The 15,451-nt window shown below is 57.4% G+C and overlaps 2 protein-coding genes and 1 non-coding gene across 8 annotated transcripts; 1 reads left to right on the top strand and 2 right to left on the bottom strand.

The window, feature by feature from the left end:
* Window positions 1-76: 76 nt before the first annotated feature.
* LCAT (lecithin-cholesterol acyltransferase) lies at window positions 77-6,010 on the bottom strand. Its single transcript, XM_030282366.4, has 6 exons — window positions 5,799-6,010; window positions 3,281-3,437; window positions 2,716-2,831; window positions 2,281-2,376; window positions 1,969-2,193; window positions 77-1,218 (listed from the first exon to the last, which is right to left on the bottom strand). Exons 1-6 carry the CDS (start codon window positions 5,944-5,946, stop codon window positions 596-598), a joined length of 1,365 nt encoding a protein of 454 aa, XP_030138226.4. The 5' UTR covers window positions 5,947-6,010; the 3' UTR covers window positions 77-595.
* Window positions 6,011-8,085: 2,075 nt separating this feature from the next.
* On the top strand, window positions 8,086-8,158 carry TRNAK-UUU (transfer RNA lysine (anticodon UUU)). Its single transcript has one exon. It is a non-coding gene; the product is annotated as a tRNA-Lys (tRNA).
* A 567-nt stretch (window positions 8,159-8,725) lies between these two features.
* Window positions 8,726-14,697, bottom strand: LOC115496818 (C-signal-like). 6 transcript variants are annotated; one of them, XR_012057716.1, is made up of 8 exons: window positions 13,677-14,696; window positions 13,266-13,317; window positions 12,874-13,061; window positions 12,395-12,553; window positions 11,919-12,038; window positions 11,564-11,700; window positions 10,594-11,178; window positions 8,726-9,941 (listed from the first exon to the last, which is right to left on the bottom strand). XR_012057716.1 is itself a non-coding variant. In XM_072934288.1 (7 exons), exons 1-7 carry the CDS (start codon window positions 13,821-13,823, stop codon window positions 11,175-11,177), a joined length of 780 nt encoding a protein of 259 aa, XP_072790389.1. In that variant the 5' UTR covers window positions 13,824-14,697; the 3' UTR covers window positions 8,726-11,174. The 6 variants fall into 6 exon arrangements, 2 of the variants coding, with proteins under 2 accessions (XP_072790389.1, XP_072790388.1); XR_012057715.1 differs by having other exon boundaries at window positions 8,726-10,764; window positions 11,059-11,178; XR_012057717.1 differs by having other exon boundaries at window positions 11,059-11,178.
* Between the last annotated feature and the right edge of the window lie 754 nt (window positions 14,698-15,451).

Below are 15,451 nucleotides of genomic sequence, written 5' to 3'. Positions count from 1 at the left end.
AGGCAGCAAGCACCTCACTTTCTGGCCATGGCTGGCTTCACCATCCAGCTCTGAAGGACAAGGCAGGCTCAGCATATAGAAGCAAAACATGTTTATTATTTTGTAAATCTGCTGATTTTGAGTTGGTCTTGCCCGAGGAGCCTAGCTCGCTGCTCTGTAAGCCATACCTACTGTGCTACCCCCATGCTACCTCTGTGACCACCTGGTAAGTCAGAGCCTGCTCTTCTTATGTGAGTTGCTCTGTCCCAGGTGAGCAGAAGCTACAGCACCACAGGTCCACAGCCTCTACAGTGCCTAAAAATGGCTTGCTAGCGACAAGGGCTTGTGTGTACACTGGAATTCACAAGTGTGATGTTAATGAGCTGGCAGCATGGTTAATTATCCACCCGCTGGTGGGAAGTGGCAAGCCTCTGAAGTAAAATTAATCACCATTCCCAAAAGAGGAACCAATCAGTGTGGAAGTGGGTGCCAGCCCATCCACCCAAGCTGTTGGTCTTGCTCACTTTCCTTCCAAACTCAGCTCCAAGTCCTTTGCTCCCCTGCACGGCACTTTGTGATGCCTACCATCAGGGAGGGAAGCTGGCCCTCCCTCCTTTCAGTTCTTTTTAGGCTCTTTATGGACCCTGTGTTCACGTAGGATCTTCCCCAACTTCCCAGCGTCTAGGCTGGATCTCGCCTGCCCTGGCTCCCCCTGCTCCTCTTTGCTCCCCAGCAGGATTTCGTTGATATAACTGAGTGTCAGGTTGCTGAAGACCATGTTGAAGTGGTGGGCACCTCGCAGCTCCTGGACAAACACCTTCTGCTTTTGCTGGCCACGCCATCGCTTGCACAGCTCCAAGCTGCGTGTGTTGACACTGTTGTCCCCGTCGCCATAAATTATTTTCACAGGGTCCTCATAAGGGAAACGCTCATCATAAATGTAAGTCTCTGCGGTGGGGAAGCCTGTGCCATAGAGACAATACATGTCCACCCCAGGAGGGGGCAAATCCTTCAACAAGTCCTTCATGTCCTCCCACATGTACCAGCCATCCTCCAGGTTGACGTCGCTGAAGAAGCGCTGGTAGTCGCGGTAGGTGTAGTTGTAGGAGGGGGTGGAGATGAAAACGTGGCTCTCGGGCCAGGCCAGGGTGGTGGGGAACATCCAGGGGCTGGTGGTGGTCATGCGCTGCTCTTCACGGAGCTTGATGTTGGACATGAGCGGGATGCCCTGCTCGTCACCTGCGGGATGACCAAGGGCTCATCACAAATGACACCACAATGTCCCCACACAGACAGAGCCTTTGGGCAGCTGGGCTGGGATCAGCGCTCCCCCCAGGGACTCACTGCTGTCCCCTGGCCTTCTCCAGCTCAGCTCTTCCCCTGCCCATAACCTTACGCCCTCTCCTTACCCCGCTGTCTGCAGATACCAAGAACAGCCTTCCCAACCCTTCTCTCCACATCTCCAGCTGCTCAAAGGGCCTGAGTGGACACAAACCTGGATGTGTCACGGCACAGACCAACCCAGCCCTGAACATTCCCTGCCACCCTGGCACCGCCACACCTGCCTGCAGGGACAGGAGTAAGCAGTAATAAGTGCCCAACTTGCATGTTTCCTTCAAGCCTTGATAGTTTTTGGTATGTCTGGAGTCCTAAGACCACAGAATGACCGCAGATGACCTTAAAAATATCTCTGTCTCTTGTGGCAACAGAGAAAAATATTAGCAGGTGACTTAAGGGTGATGCAAGGGGCCAGATGTTAAAACCTTCAAGCACATGATTTTTAATCTCATGCGTTTTTGGACTTGTGACTTGTAGATATTCTGGGCTGTCAGCATTAGACAAGTGATTGTGGCTTTCTGGGCTGCAAAGAGCCTAAACAGGAACTGGATCCCCCACCTCTTTCACCACGTTGCCCTTTCCCTGCCCACCCTTCAATTCTACAGGAGGGAAAGAAAACAAAGAGGTGGCTGCACACGAGGAGTCACCCACCGGATGCAAGGATACGCAGGGGCTTGACAGAGCCTCCCCAGGGGGCAGCCAGGGAAATGAACCCCCCAATGTACTGATCTTTCCAGGCCTGTGTCTGCTGCAGCAGGAAGTAGAGGATGTGCAGGTTGCCCATGCTGTGTGCGATGAGGAAGACGGGTCTCTGGTACTCATCGTGCATCTCCTCGATCAGCGCCTTCAGGTTCTGGAAGTACTCGGGCTGCTCCTCTGCGGACAAGAGGGGAGCATGATGGCATGAGGGTCATCCTGCTTCCCTCTGTGCATGGGGGGCCTGGCCACAACCCCCAGACTTACGGGGTCCAACCCTCCAGTCGTAGGGGGCTGCCCGGACCGTCTGGTCCCTCACGTAGCCGTTGTTCACCAGGTTCTGCACCATGGTGTGCAGGTAGCCTGTGGGCAGAGGGAACAAGTGGGAATTAGGTCTGTGGTCTTCTCTCATGGAGCTTTTTCCATTCTGGTCCTGGTCAGGGTCAAAATGTTCCCTGGTAAGCCCTGTGGCTCAGTGGCTCCAGCCAGACGTCGTGACTCTGCATCCCATGGAGTCCTGGGTCAAGGATGGGGTGCTCCCTGCCAGCACTCAGCTGGGGTGTGTCCCCCAGGCTAATGCCCTTAATCCCCAGTGTCCCTGAGCTCTCTGCAGAACGCATCCCTGCTGGAGACATGGAGACACCTCCCCATCTGCAGGGAGCACGTGGGATCCCCAGGCACCCTGGCCTCTCCTCCTCTCACCTGCCAGCTTGCTCTGATCCAGGTATTCCACAGAATAGGTCTTGCCAAAGCCAGGAACACGGATGTGCACCCCTGGGGCGTTGGACATCTTCCGAGAGGTTCGGTTGTACACCACCCTGTGGGGACAGGACAGGAAGTGGCAGAAGAGCCATGTCCCCATGGAGAACACAGGGCTGGGATGGAGATCACTGGTAGTGGCTTGGACCTGGCTGTTTCCAAGCCTTGTGTGGATGTGAGGTGCACTGGAGCCCAGCCAGAGTCCATTCTGCTCTCCAGGAACAGGAGGCTCTGATGGAACCAGCTGCCACAGCCCCCTCACCCTACAGCCCCAGGCAGGGTGGCAGCATCTCCAGTGGCTGCTCAGGGTGCTCTGGCTGGGCTTGAGCACATGGCAAGGATTTGGGAAAGGAACAGACGCTCAGAGCAGTAGCCAGTCACTTGTGTTCCCAAACAATCCCATGGTCCTCCCATTTTTTCCCCCTGAGTAGCCAGGGGGAGGAGAGGGGAGGGAGATCCTTGGAAGGTCATTTCCCCAGGGAGCTCCCAGGGTAGAGTTGGCTGGTACCTGGTGTTATCGATCCAGCAGTCAACTCCCACTGGCAGGAAGGTGTTGAGGTTGAGCCAGATGGTGAAATAATCCTCTGTTTTGCGGTAGCACATCCAGTTCACCACATCTGGCTTGTCCAGCTTTGCTTCCAGCTGGTTCCCCAGACACCCGGGCACTGGAGGCACCACAGAGGGAGAGCAGAGCCAGTTACAAACCCTACCCACTGACCCTGTGAGGCTGCCCAAACTGGTGCCTACCCCACCCCCAGGCAGTGCTCCCCTGGGGTTGCCTGGGGATGGCTGGGCACCTGCTGGAGCAGCATCCCCAGAGAACAACCTGCTCCTCACAGGAGAGAGGGTGCTTGGAGCTGAGATGCTGGGTGAGCATGAAAAGTGCTAAAATGCATCCTTGGGAACCCCTAGAGCTGCATTTCCATGGGATGACCCCTGGAGCTGTCACCTTTGGCTCAAACATGTGAGTCCCCAGCAGCACAAAGTACCCTAGACTGCTCCCCCTCCCTGGATGGGCTCTCACCTTTCTCTCCTTGGTGAAGCCTGGGGGAAGAAATTGGTGCTGCTTGGGGCTGCCCATTCCTAATGCAGTCCTGACAGCTTGTCCGGGGGTAGTGGTCAGTTCAGGGATGCAGAGCTCCCAAGGAAAGTTTCCTGAACTTTAAACCCTCCATACAGCCTGAACAAGGTCTCTGAAGTGGTTCAGCGCTGAGTGGAACTCAACTCAGCAGAAATTCAATGGAAATGGTTTGTGCAGGAAACACAGCACAGCTTTAAGCAAGTTCATTTTTGTGCCCTGGCCAGCCTCAGTGGCAGGTGGCAGACACCAGGGTGTTTGATCTGCCTGTGGAAGCAGCAGTGTGGCCCCCAGCAGGGATGGGACACCCGTCCTGTGCTGCCCTGAGAGATGTGCCTGTGCTGGGCTCAGACACCATGGGGAGCTCTCCCAGCCCAGCCAAGAGCCAAGAGGCAGCTGCTGGTGCCAGCACCGACTGTGACGGTGAGGACAAGAGGTGAATGACTGCAGAGGACACTGAACCTGGTGGAATGGGAGCACCAGGCGACAAATCCCAAGGCCCCAGCAGGTCCAAGGACTTGCCTGCAATACGTGGCTGGGGCTGGTGTGGACCTTCAATGCCCTGTGCCATGCAAGAGGGGGAAGATGCAGCATCCTCAACCTGCCCCACAGCTCCTTCATGCTGTGGCACGTCCCTAGGGGTGCAGGGAGGGTCTAATCCTGTCTTCAAAGCACCTGGGTGGGGATCAGACAGATGTAGGGGAGCCCTGGCAGGGAGTGGGTGAAAGGATGGTCAGCAAGAGGAACAGGATCCTGAGCTGCTCTGGCGGCTCCTGAAGGTGCACAGCCAGCACCCGCCGGCCCTGGCACACAGCTCTGAGCTCTGCCTCCCCTCCCAGAGGACATTAGGTAATTATTAAGGGAGTTCTGTGAGGGCAGAGGGGTTATCAGTGGTCCCAAGGGCACTGGGGTTTCCGGGACGCCCGGCCCAGGGGGATGGGTTGACTGCGGATGCCGAGCGGAGTGAGGAACAGCCAAGTGGCACAAGGAGCACCCCTGGGACACGGCCTGAGGCTGGCACCAGGGACAAAAGGAGATGCCCAGACTGTCACAGGTAATCCTGAATAGAGGCACGTGGTGACAGTGAGCCAGGTCTTCTGACCACCCCAGGACATGGAGGCCCGAGCCCCCTGATGCCCCTGGGAAGGGAATTTACAGGGTCAGCCCTTGGCATTGTGGCAGGGAGGGATCTTCTGCTTTTTCTCTTCTCTTTTTTTAAGGGGAAACTCATCACGATTCAAGAAAAGGGAGGAAAACCCCAACTCTGCTCAGCAGTTTTCTTGTCAAAACCTGAGCTCAAGTGCCTGGTGATGGCACAGGGGCAAAGGAAGGCGGAACCATGCAGCACAGAGGCACCTGCTGGTGGTGGCTGCTTCCTTCTTGAGATGATGCCCCCACATCTCCTTTAATCTCCCTGTTCCCCTCTTCTGCTGGCTTGCCCCAGGTCAGAGTTGGTATTGGATGGGATGTGAGATGGCTCCTCTTCTGCAGCACCAGAGGACGACTTTACCATCTCCCAGGAGTGGAAAAAGACAGAGGATGGGGTGGGCTTCAGGAAAGTGAGAGGTGGTGGGTCCCCCCCCAGCACCAGTGGCAGCTTGTTTGGGAAGTGGCAGAAGAGGTTGTGCTGCAGCCCCCGTCCCTCTGGGTTCCCCAGACACAAACAAGCCCTAAAACATTCCATGGGCCAGGTGTGAGATACCAGAGACCCATTTGCTTTCTGGGGTGCCCAGTCTATCCCCTCAGCTCCAAAAAAGCTCTCCCTGGGCAAGGCCAGTCCTGTGTCCCTATCCCAGTGAATGGGAGGGGATGAGGAGCTGTGTGACACCCTCACTTGGTGGCTCCAACCCAGACAGGTAAAACCCATCGCAGCCAGACCCCACTGAGGCACCAGGGGCACGGGACCCCAGAGCTCCCACCCACACCCGCACGGTGCCCGCGACCTTACCCAGCACCACGGGCGGCGTGCTGTTTGTCGGGGGAGCTTCTGGCGTGGTGGTGGGTGGGAAGAGGACATTGAAGAGCCAGAACTGGGACGTGGGCTGCAGGAGCAGCGACAGCGTCAGCAACGCAGCCCCGGCGCCGCTGCTCCCCATGGCAGGCCTGGCCGGGCTCCTCCGCACGGCTCCCAGCCAAACAGCCTTTTATAATTTCTGCACAGGTCCGGCCAAGAGGCACCCGGGCTGCAGGGGAGGGGAGAGCTGCAAGGGGCTGGCCATGAGGAGGAGGAGGGACGGGGAGGGACGAAGGACTGGCCTTATGGACAAGCCATGGCCTGTCAAAACCAGTGCAGCAGTGCCAGGGGGTTCTTAGGGCCTCCAGAACCCTGCTCAGGGGTGCTGCACTCGTCTTGAGCAGCTTCCCAGTGCCTCAGTGTCCCTTTGCCATGTTCTTGGAGGTGGCTGCCACGTTCTTGCCCTTCTGTGGTTCTCTAGGGGTACTGCTCACTCCCTGCCTCGGTGAACACAGCCCCTCTCCACTCCTCCTGCCCCTGGCAGAGGATGCTGGTGCTGCCAGCATGGCCAGGTGACCCCAGGTATCTGGGAGAAGATGGAGGGGTTGGGATAGGAAGAGAACACATCTGGGCAGCTCCTTGTGCCACATGGCAGTGCCACGTTCCCCAGTGCCATCCTGGGCACTGCCCCTGCCCCATGCAGCATCCTCCCAGTATCCACTGGAAGGCTCCAGCTGGGGGAAGCCCCTGCAGCTCCAACCTGCACTGGGTTCGTGCTCTGGCTGGAAGGGACCTTAAAGATAATTTCATTTCAAACCCCTGCCATGGGATTTGAACACCTCCCACTAGACCAGGATGCTCCAAGCCCTATCCAACGTGGCCTTGAACACTTCAAGGGATGGGGCAAAATCATATTCTGCTGCTGAAGGGACGATTGTCTTCTTCTCCCAGGAAGTGTGAGGCGGGACAGGGATGTTGTAGGGCACTGGTGGGTGGGTTGGATGACAGGGTGGGCTCCCGGTGGGGCAGAGGGTCCCTTCCTGAGGAATGGGGAGGACGGGCAATGGAATACGTGGGTGGCAGCTGTAGGTGCCCCACGGGCTCTGTGTCTCGGTGACGCGGCTCCCGCAGCCTCCCTCGCTCTGCCCTAACGCGGCTCCGCAAAGCGCCGCTGGGGCTCGATCCGAGCCGAGGCTGCCGCAGCCCCGGAGCGGAGCTCGGAGCCCCGACCGGCCCCGACCGGCCCCCGCCGCCGCTCCCGTCCCCGCGGGGCCCTCCTGCCGCCCTCGGGGAGCGGGGAGGTTCCACAGCCGCTCCCGCAGCTCCTGCTGCTCTCCCTGCCCTGCATCCCTGCGGCAGCGGCATCTTCCCAGGGCCATTCCCTGTGCCCGCTCAGTGCCCGGGGCCCATCCCTGTGCCCGCTCAGTGCCCGGGGCCCATCCCTGTGCCCGCTCAGTGCCCGGGGCAATTCCCAGAGCCCGCTCAGTGCCCGGGGCCCATCCCTGTGCCCGCTCAGTGCCCGGGGCCCATCCCTGTGCCCGCTCAGTGCCCGGGGCAATTCCCAGAGCCCGCTCAGTGCCCGGGGCCCATCCCTGTGCCCGCTCAGTGCCCAGGGCCATTCCCTGTGCCCGCTCAGTGCCCAGGGCCCATCCCTGTGCCCGCTCAGTGCCCAGGGCCATTCCCTGTGCCCGCTCAGTGCCCAGGGCCCATCCCTGTGCCCGCTCAGTGCCCAGGGCCCATCCCTGTGCCCGCTCAGTGCCCGGGGCCATTCCCAGAGCCCGCTCAGTGCCCAGGGCCATTCCCTGTGCCCGCTCAGTGCCCAGGGCCCATCCCTGTGCCCGCTCAGTGCCCGGGGCCATTCCCTGTGCCTGCTCAGTGCCCAGGGACATTCCCTGTGCCCGCTCAGTGCCCAGGGCCCATCCCTGTGCCCGCTCAGTGCCCGGGGCCATTCCCTGTGCCCGCTCAGTGCCCATCCCTGTGCCCGCTCAGTGCCCGGGGCCATTCCCAGAGCCCGCTCAGTGCCCAGGGCCATTCCCAGAGCCCGCTCAGTGCCCAGGGACATTCCCAGAGCCCGCTCAGTGCCCAGGGCCATTCCCTGTGCCCGCTCAGTGCCCGGGGCCATTCCCAGAGCCCGGCTTCAGCCTGGCCTGTGCTGGCAGCCTCGTTGGGGTGGCGCGAGAATGGGAAACAGCAGAGTGGGTCCCCAGATTGTCCCTGCAATGCTGAGGAGAGTGGGGTGCCCCCACCTGTCACAGACCTGCACACCCCCACCCAAATATGAGCCTGGATAGCTCAGCTGGGAGAGCATCAGACTTTTAATCTGAGGGTCCAGGGTTCAAGCCCCTGTTCAGGCGGTGGCTTTATCCTTTAGGAGCCCATGGGCAGGAGAGGCATCTCCTCTTGCCCAGGTCGGGCCCTCCTGGTGCAGGGAACAAGCAGAGAATTGTGCTTTCCACTGCTCCCTCCCTCAGTGAAGGGGGCTCGGGTTCCTCCCCAAGTGACTTCAGGTAAAAGTTTGGGTTCCTGCTGGCAGCTGTTCTTTTCTGCTTGACAACCTCCATGAAGATACAGAAGGGCCTGGAGCATCTCTCCTCTCGTGGGAGGGAAGCCAGGCTCTGTTCACGGTGTCAGTGCCGGGGCCATGGGCACACACTGGAGCACAGGAGGCTCCAGCTGAACATCAGGAGATTCTTTTTCCACTGGGAGTGTGATGAGAGGAAATTTCCCAGCAGAGCCCTGCACCACTTTAAGGGAATACAGTTCCTGTGAGAGCAGAGGCTGCAGTGACCTGTGGGGCCACCACATTGCCTCAGTCAAACCCTGGACAGTGCTGTAGGTGTATAGACACTTCAGGAAATTTTTGCAAAATAGAAACTCTTTTAACAAAATTTCAAGCAATTTTGGATGAAAAATACCCCCTGTCCTATATAAAAATTTTTAATGTTTTTCAACTCGAACATACATCAGTTTTCACAGTATATTATTTTTAAGGTAAGTTTAGTGGCCTTACACATCACACTGACTTTCTGTAGGAAAAAAAATAAAAGAGGAGCGAGAAGTTATGTATTTCCTTGGGTTTCTACTGCTCACCTGGGTAAAAGAGGGGCAGGCACTGCTGCTGCTAATGGGCAACTTCTCCAGATGTCTGCCTTCTCTTCCTCCTATTTTATCTTTCGAAGGGAAAAATGCTTTTTGAGCTTTCCTTAAGTAAAGAGATATGTGTTTTCAGTAAATAGATGTTGAAGGAGTGTGAAGTCACACAAGTAAGTGCCCTATAAACTTAAGTGCAAATCCTAAAAGTAACTCTGCAATGATATTTGTTTTCTTCATTTCTTGCTCTGGATAAGATATGCAAGAAAATAAATCTATTTTGTGCTAGGAAAAAAAAAAAAAAAATCCACCCTCTCCTTTTCCCAAGCAGCAGCCCTGCAGACACCTGAACCCATCTGCCTGAGTGCTGCAGCCTCCTGCTGCTTGCAGGTGCCCCCAGGGCGGTGGGCTGAGACCCTCTGCCTGGGCGGTGCCTTCTCCACCAGCAGCCTGTGCCACACCTCATGTAATTCTCCTTGAAAGCTGCCACCAGATGAGTTCTGCGCGGCTGTCAGGAGAGGGCACCAAGTCCAAGCAAACAGGGGGACTCCATTAAGGCTCCAGAAGGGTAAAGGCAACAGTTTAAGAGGCTTCCCCCAGGCTGGAGCATCTCCTGGTACACCCAGAGATCTCCATCTGCTTCTTGGTGCCCGTGAGACCTCGGGTTTCCAGACCTGCATTTTGTCATGGTCACCCCTCAGTTCTGGGTGGGTTTTGCTTCTGCTCCATCCCTGGAGGTCCTGCAAGCAAAATCCTGTTCCCCTGGAGCAGGGAGTGCCAGCAGCAGGACTTTCATCTGGTGATCTTCCTTCTTCTGCTGCAGCAGATCCTTCATGCCTGGGGGCCGGGAGCTGAGCAAGCTGCTGCCTCCCCCTCCTCTCACTCTGCAGGGCCCCCACAGAAACTTCTGGTCCTCTTTCTGCAAAACTGTGAGGATGTGGAACATGGAAGGCTGGGCAAATTCCTCTAAATTCTCAAGTTTTCCTGGAAAACGGAGAAGCTGGAGCTCTTTCCCAGAAGTGTCACTGCAGCCTCACTGGAAAGACCCTGCACAGTGACTACAGGTCAGGAAATCATTGTCATCATTGTCGGTATGAGTCTGGTCCCTCTCGGACCACCCAAGCTTGTGGCCCCCTCCCAGGGCATGGCATCTTTTCAAACCCCTCACAGCTGCCTCCCTCCCTGCCAGCTCTGGACAAAAGCTGCTGTGACTCGGATTTGAGCCGAGGTTGCTGCAGCCACACGCAGAGTACTGACCCCTCTACGATCACAGCAGAGGCTGGGGCCAGCAAAGTCCCCCCACTGTCCCCTCCCCCGGCAGGGACACCCAGCACAGCCCGGCCAACAAATCCTGGTTAATTAAGGAGGCTACAGATGGACTCGGGTGCTGCTGCTCAGAGCCTTGGCAATCTGGAGTGGGGCCCTAAATTGTGCAAATCACCTGCAGTGCTGGCATGGCACCCAGGAAATGAGACTGCTGCACAGGACAGCCTCATGCGGTGGGGCCATCATCCTACAATACAGCAAAGTCAGGGTTAGAATAATTTCAGCTAAATCTAAGTGGTACAAGAGGTGAGGAAGTAATTAATTAATTTTAGCATCCTGTGCGATACAACCAATTTGAGGGAATTCAGTTAAAAATGCAACAAATGGCACAATGATCTCCACGGGGAGCTGAGTGGTGCTGTGGGAAGGATACAGAAGGGAGGTCTGTGTAATCCAGAATGTCCCTGGCCTGTTATCCATCATCCCCAGGGTTCCACTGCCACTTCCCTGCCTGATGATGATCCTTCTCCGTGTTTCCTGCCCAGTTTCATGCCTTCAGAACTGCACTTTGGTGACTCCAGAGGTGCATTTGCTGCTCCTGGCCCTGGTGCAGGTTGGGCTCCGTGGGGATGAGAGCTCCCTGCTCCACATGCAAGGCAGCCCAGAGTCCCCTGGGGACCATCCCACTGCTGCCTCCTCCCCATCCCTCCATGCACCACAGGACATACAGTGGGGGATCCCTGGTGTCCCCTTGGACCCCAAGGCCCCATGTGCCCATTTGGTCCCACAGACCAGCTTGGAACAGGGAGCAGAGCTGCCAAGAAGAGAGGTACAGACAGGATTTAACAGGAACACAGAATAGGTTCCCATCCCTGAGAGGGCTCAAGACTGCACTTACAGATTTCCCATTTGAGGACCTTGTCTTCATGGGTGTTTTTTACTATCTTGATCTCTGCTGGAGGAGCACAGCAGGGCATAAGCAAGCCAGGAAGATCACGTCAGGTTTTGTCTTCCTTACCTGTGTGGTAGAGGAGCTAACGATGAGCAGTGCTCTGCTTGGACTTTGAACTGACAAACAAGAAAGGATTCGCTGGGAGGAGTGCCTGAGTCATTGTAGGGTGGTGCTGCCATTCTGAGAGACACCTCTGGGATGAGCCCAGGGACAAATTCCTATCAGGATGGTGTCCAGGTCCCCAGTTAAAAAAGAGCAAATGTTCAGACCAACCTAGCAAAATGATATGCAGAAATAACTGAGAAAAACTCTCAAAGCACCAGTGAGGACTCTCCCAGTGATAGTTAATAGAAGATCAAGGGAAGGAGGCTCACACAGTTCTACTTATTGTTTATGGACAGTCATTTACTAAGGGACAGGTACAACATGGTGCAGCAGCAAAAGTCCTCACAGTCAGAATCCTGAATCAGCGTCTCACCAGGGCACAACCTTCCCTTCCCAGTCCAGAAAAGCCCCAGTCTCCTTCTCAGAGATGGAGGACAGCACCTTCAGCATCCCTTGCACGCTGTCATCCACTGTCAGGGGAGGCTGTGGGGCAGAGAGAGAAACAGTTCAGTGCTCAGGGGTCTGCCCTGAAACACATCATTGCTCTGGGCAAGAAGCATTCCCAGTCAGTCATCTCCCTCCCCCCTGTGCCTCCAGGGTATCTGCCCAGGAGCTCTCACACAGCCCAGCATGAGACCCCAGCAAATTCTGCATTCCTAAAGGATGAGGCTCTCCCAGACCATGGACAAGAGATCTCTCACCTTAAATGAGCCTGTGCTCCCCATGTCCGTTTGCACCCAGCCGGGGTGGAGAGCCACGCAGAGGATGCCGTGCTCCTTGTACGCCAGGGACTGGCACCTGCTCAGCATGTTCAGAGCAGCCTGGGGGAGACAGGGAGGAGACAGCAGTGGAAAGGGAAAGGGGGCTGCCAGAGGACATGTGCAGACACCACAGCTGGGGCAGGAATTGGGCAGAGGGGGCCACTTCCTGGGGTACACGATGCCCCCTCACCATCCCTGTGCGGATGCCCAGCCTAGATGAAGTCCCATGGTACCATGTCCCTCTGAGGTAGGACCCAGGGCCAGGCACAAAACTGAACTGTGATGGGCACTCAGGGACTGACAGGGGATCAGTCACAGCACAGAGAGGGGCACAGACCGAGGGGGAGGCTGGAAGGCAGCGTGATCATTCAGAGGGGAAAATGTCTGGGCTCACCCCCAGCAAAATCTGGCAGTACCTTGCTGCAGCGGTATGAGACAACTTGTCCAAAATCCCACACATACATGTCCTCAATGGAGCCTGCATAGCTGGACATGTTGATGATGGCAGCCTTGCTGCAGCTCAGCCCTGAGCCTGGGCTCCCCTGGGCAGCCTTCTTCAGCAAGGGCAGAAATGCCTGCGAGGAGACAGAGGGGACAGGAGCACACTTGGACATGGCACAGGGCAGGGGAGAAGCTCTTTCCACACTGGGCAACACTGACACCGGCACTGAGGCATCCTCCCTCCTCTTTCCCAGTGCCCCAGCCTGGCTGGCTCCAGCTCCTGAGCTGCAGCCCACGGCTCCCTGAGCTTCTCATCAACTGAGAGCACATCGGGGCACCAGAGCACTGACAGCAGCCCCTTCTACTGGTCCTTCTGTCCCTCTGTAATGTCCAGTTTGATGACATGGGAAGGAAGGGATCCTTCTGGAGCTGTGCTGTAGTGCTGGGGACTCACCTGGCCCATCAGCAGGGGTCCAACCGTGTTGGTGGTGTAAACCTGGATCATATTCTCTGGTGTCTCATTATCAAGGGAGTTTGGCTTTGCAATTCCAGCATTGTTGATGAGGAGGTTCAGCCCAGAGCCCCCCAAGTGCTCCCCAACCTTGGCTGCAGCTGCCTTGATGCTGGTGGGGTCGCTGACCTCTGCAGAGCCGACACAGGGAGGTCAGAGCCTGTGTCCCCACGGTGGAGACCCCTCTGTTCCTCCGGAGGTGGCAGTGCCCGATGGCCCCGCAGGCACCGGCCCGTTGGCACAGCTCCTGCCCAGCACGGGGCTCCCGGGGTGTGCCCAGCCTGGGCACCTGCCAGAGGAACTGGGACAAAGGATCCGCACCTCGGGGCACCTACCGAGCGCGATGATGATGATGTTGGGGTGCTTGGAGGCCAAATTCTGTAACTCCTGAAAGAGAGGGCACTGTGTAGGCATGGAGAGGCTGGAGGGGCTGTGCAGAGGCTCAGCCTTTCCCAGGCAAAGCCCACATTGCTCTGGCTCCATCCCTGCACTGCCATGGACCCCATGCTTTGCTCCAGATGCCCTGAACCCAACAGATGGGGAGGACTCCATGACCAAGTACCACTGTTCCCTCCACACATCCCATGCACAACTGCTCACACAGCTGTACCAGCCCAGCTGCCCTGGGCCACAGGTGCCCAGCTGAAGCTCCAGACACTTGCACACACTATCCCTATTCCAATCTCCCCCTGACACCGAGTGCTCCCATCCCCCAGCACAGTCACTGCCTCTCAGTCTGGCCTCACCTGCGCTCTCTGTCCCTTGGGGTCCCGACAGGTTGCAAAGATCCACTGAGGTGGGTTTGGCATCCTCAGGAAATGCTGGACGAGCCCCAGGCCGAGTCCCCGGTTGGCCCCAGTCACCAGAAGGGAGCGGACGTGGAGCCCTGCCATGCTGCTTGTCCTCCTTTGCTCCAGCTCTCACTGTTTGCTCTGCTCCCTAATATTTCCTTTTAGCATTTTCCTCTGGCACCCCACCCACTTAGGGTTTACACCAACCCTTGGATCCAGGAGGAGCAACTGCACCTGCCTTTCAAACTCCTGGACATTGATCCTGGCTGGGAGCCAGTCTTTGTTTCCAAAGGGCAAAAACCCTTGGTGGTTTCAGACAAATTCTGCTGTCCTTGGAAAACCTAGTGCCATAAGCCAGGAGAGGATGTTGTGGGTGAGGAGGGAAGGAGCAGCATGTGGAAGGGATGTGGGAAGATCCAGCGCTCACTTGGGCTTGATACCTTCACAAGGACTTTCTGCATCAGACTCACACAAGACTGGGAACAGGCTGATCTCATCCCTCTGCCCTGGTCTCCTTGGCCAGGACATTCCTCACATGGCCACAAGCAGACACTCTCTGCCTTGGTCTGGCCTCCTCCAAGCCAATGCCCATTCCCTGATTGCCAAGTGAAACAAGGCTCCCATGGAGGGAAGCAAACCCAGAGGATTCAGTCTCCTGGCAGAAGGATGGGCACCTGCATGGCCAGCACATCACCAGCTGCTGGCCTTGCACTCCAGCAAGACACAAACTGCAGGCTTGGCACATCTTCATGCAGCATCTGTGTCCTTGCAGCAGGAATTTCTGCCACTCCTGGAGCAGGCAGCCAAGGCAGGAAAGGAGGGTCTGAGCTGCAGCAGGGCTGCTGTCATCAACATCTCCTCCAAACTGGGCTCCATCGGGCTGTGCCTCCACGTCCCAGAGGCTCCCATGTACCCGTACCGGGCCAGCAAGGTGAGGTGCCAGGGGAGGAGCTGGAGATGCTGTCCCAGGCACGGTGCCCATGGAGGGGAGGGAACCCATGGTTCACCCCCAGCCCCAGCCACCCACCCCCTGCCTGGTTCTCCCAGGCAGAAGCACAAGGACTGGGACAGCAGCAGGCAGGACTGAGCCTTCCCAGCAGGTCATGCGGATGCTTTGTCACAGGACAAGTCCCATTTCCCACCTCCACAGACATTTTGTGGTTATGAAACGTCTCCTCTCCTGCCTGCCCACTCCCTGAGTTGTGCTGGCAGGGCTGTGCCTCTTCCAGGCTGCCCAGAACATGGGGATGATGTTCTTGGCTTTACAGCTTCAAGAAGAGAAGGACTTGGGAAGCAACTTCTCTCCCCTTCCCCTACCTTCCTTTGGTCCCCCTGTACCCCTCATCTCTGTAAACTCTGGCAGCTGATGCCTTTCTGCTCTGTCTCCACCCAGTCTCAAACCCCCTGTCCAAGCCCTGTCTGAGCCTGAGGCAGGATCCCTGTGCTCTGCCCAAGCTCTGTGTGTCCCTGTGTCCCACCTGTGACCAGGCACCCCCCAGCTGAGGGGAGAGGGCAGCTGCTCCCTGTGACCCCCAGCCCCTCAGGCAGCTCAGCCTGGGCAGGGGAAAGCCAGTCCTGCAGGGGCTCAGAAGATCTCTCTCCTCTCAGGAGAGGGGCCCTGCTCCAGCTTCTCCAGTGCCTCCTGGAGGGGAGGTCTCCAGAGGGCAGTCACAGGGCCATGGGACCTGCTGGATGCCAGGGACAGCCACGGGCTGGGGGCAGCTGTGGGC

The sequence above is a fragment of the Taeniopygia guttata genome, chromosome 11 (genome assembly GCF_048771995.1).
Source record: "Taeniopygia guttata chromosome 11, bTaeGut7.mat, whole genome shotgun sequence".
Classification (NCBI taxonomy): Eukaryota; Metazoa; Chordata; class Aves; order Passeriformes; family Estrildidae; genus Taeniopygia; species Taeniopygia guttata.
This window is presented reverse-complemented; position numbering and strand designations above follow the sequence as displayed.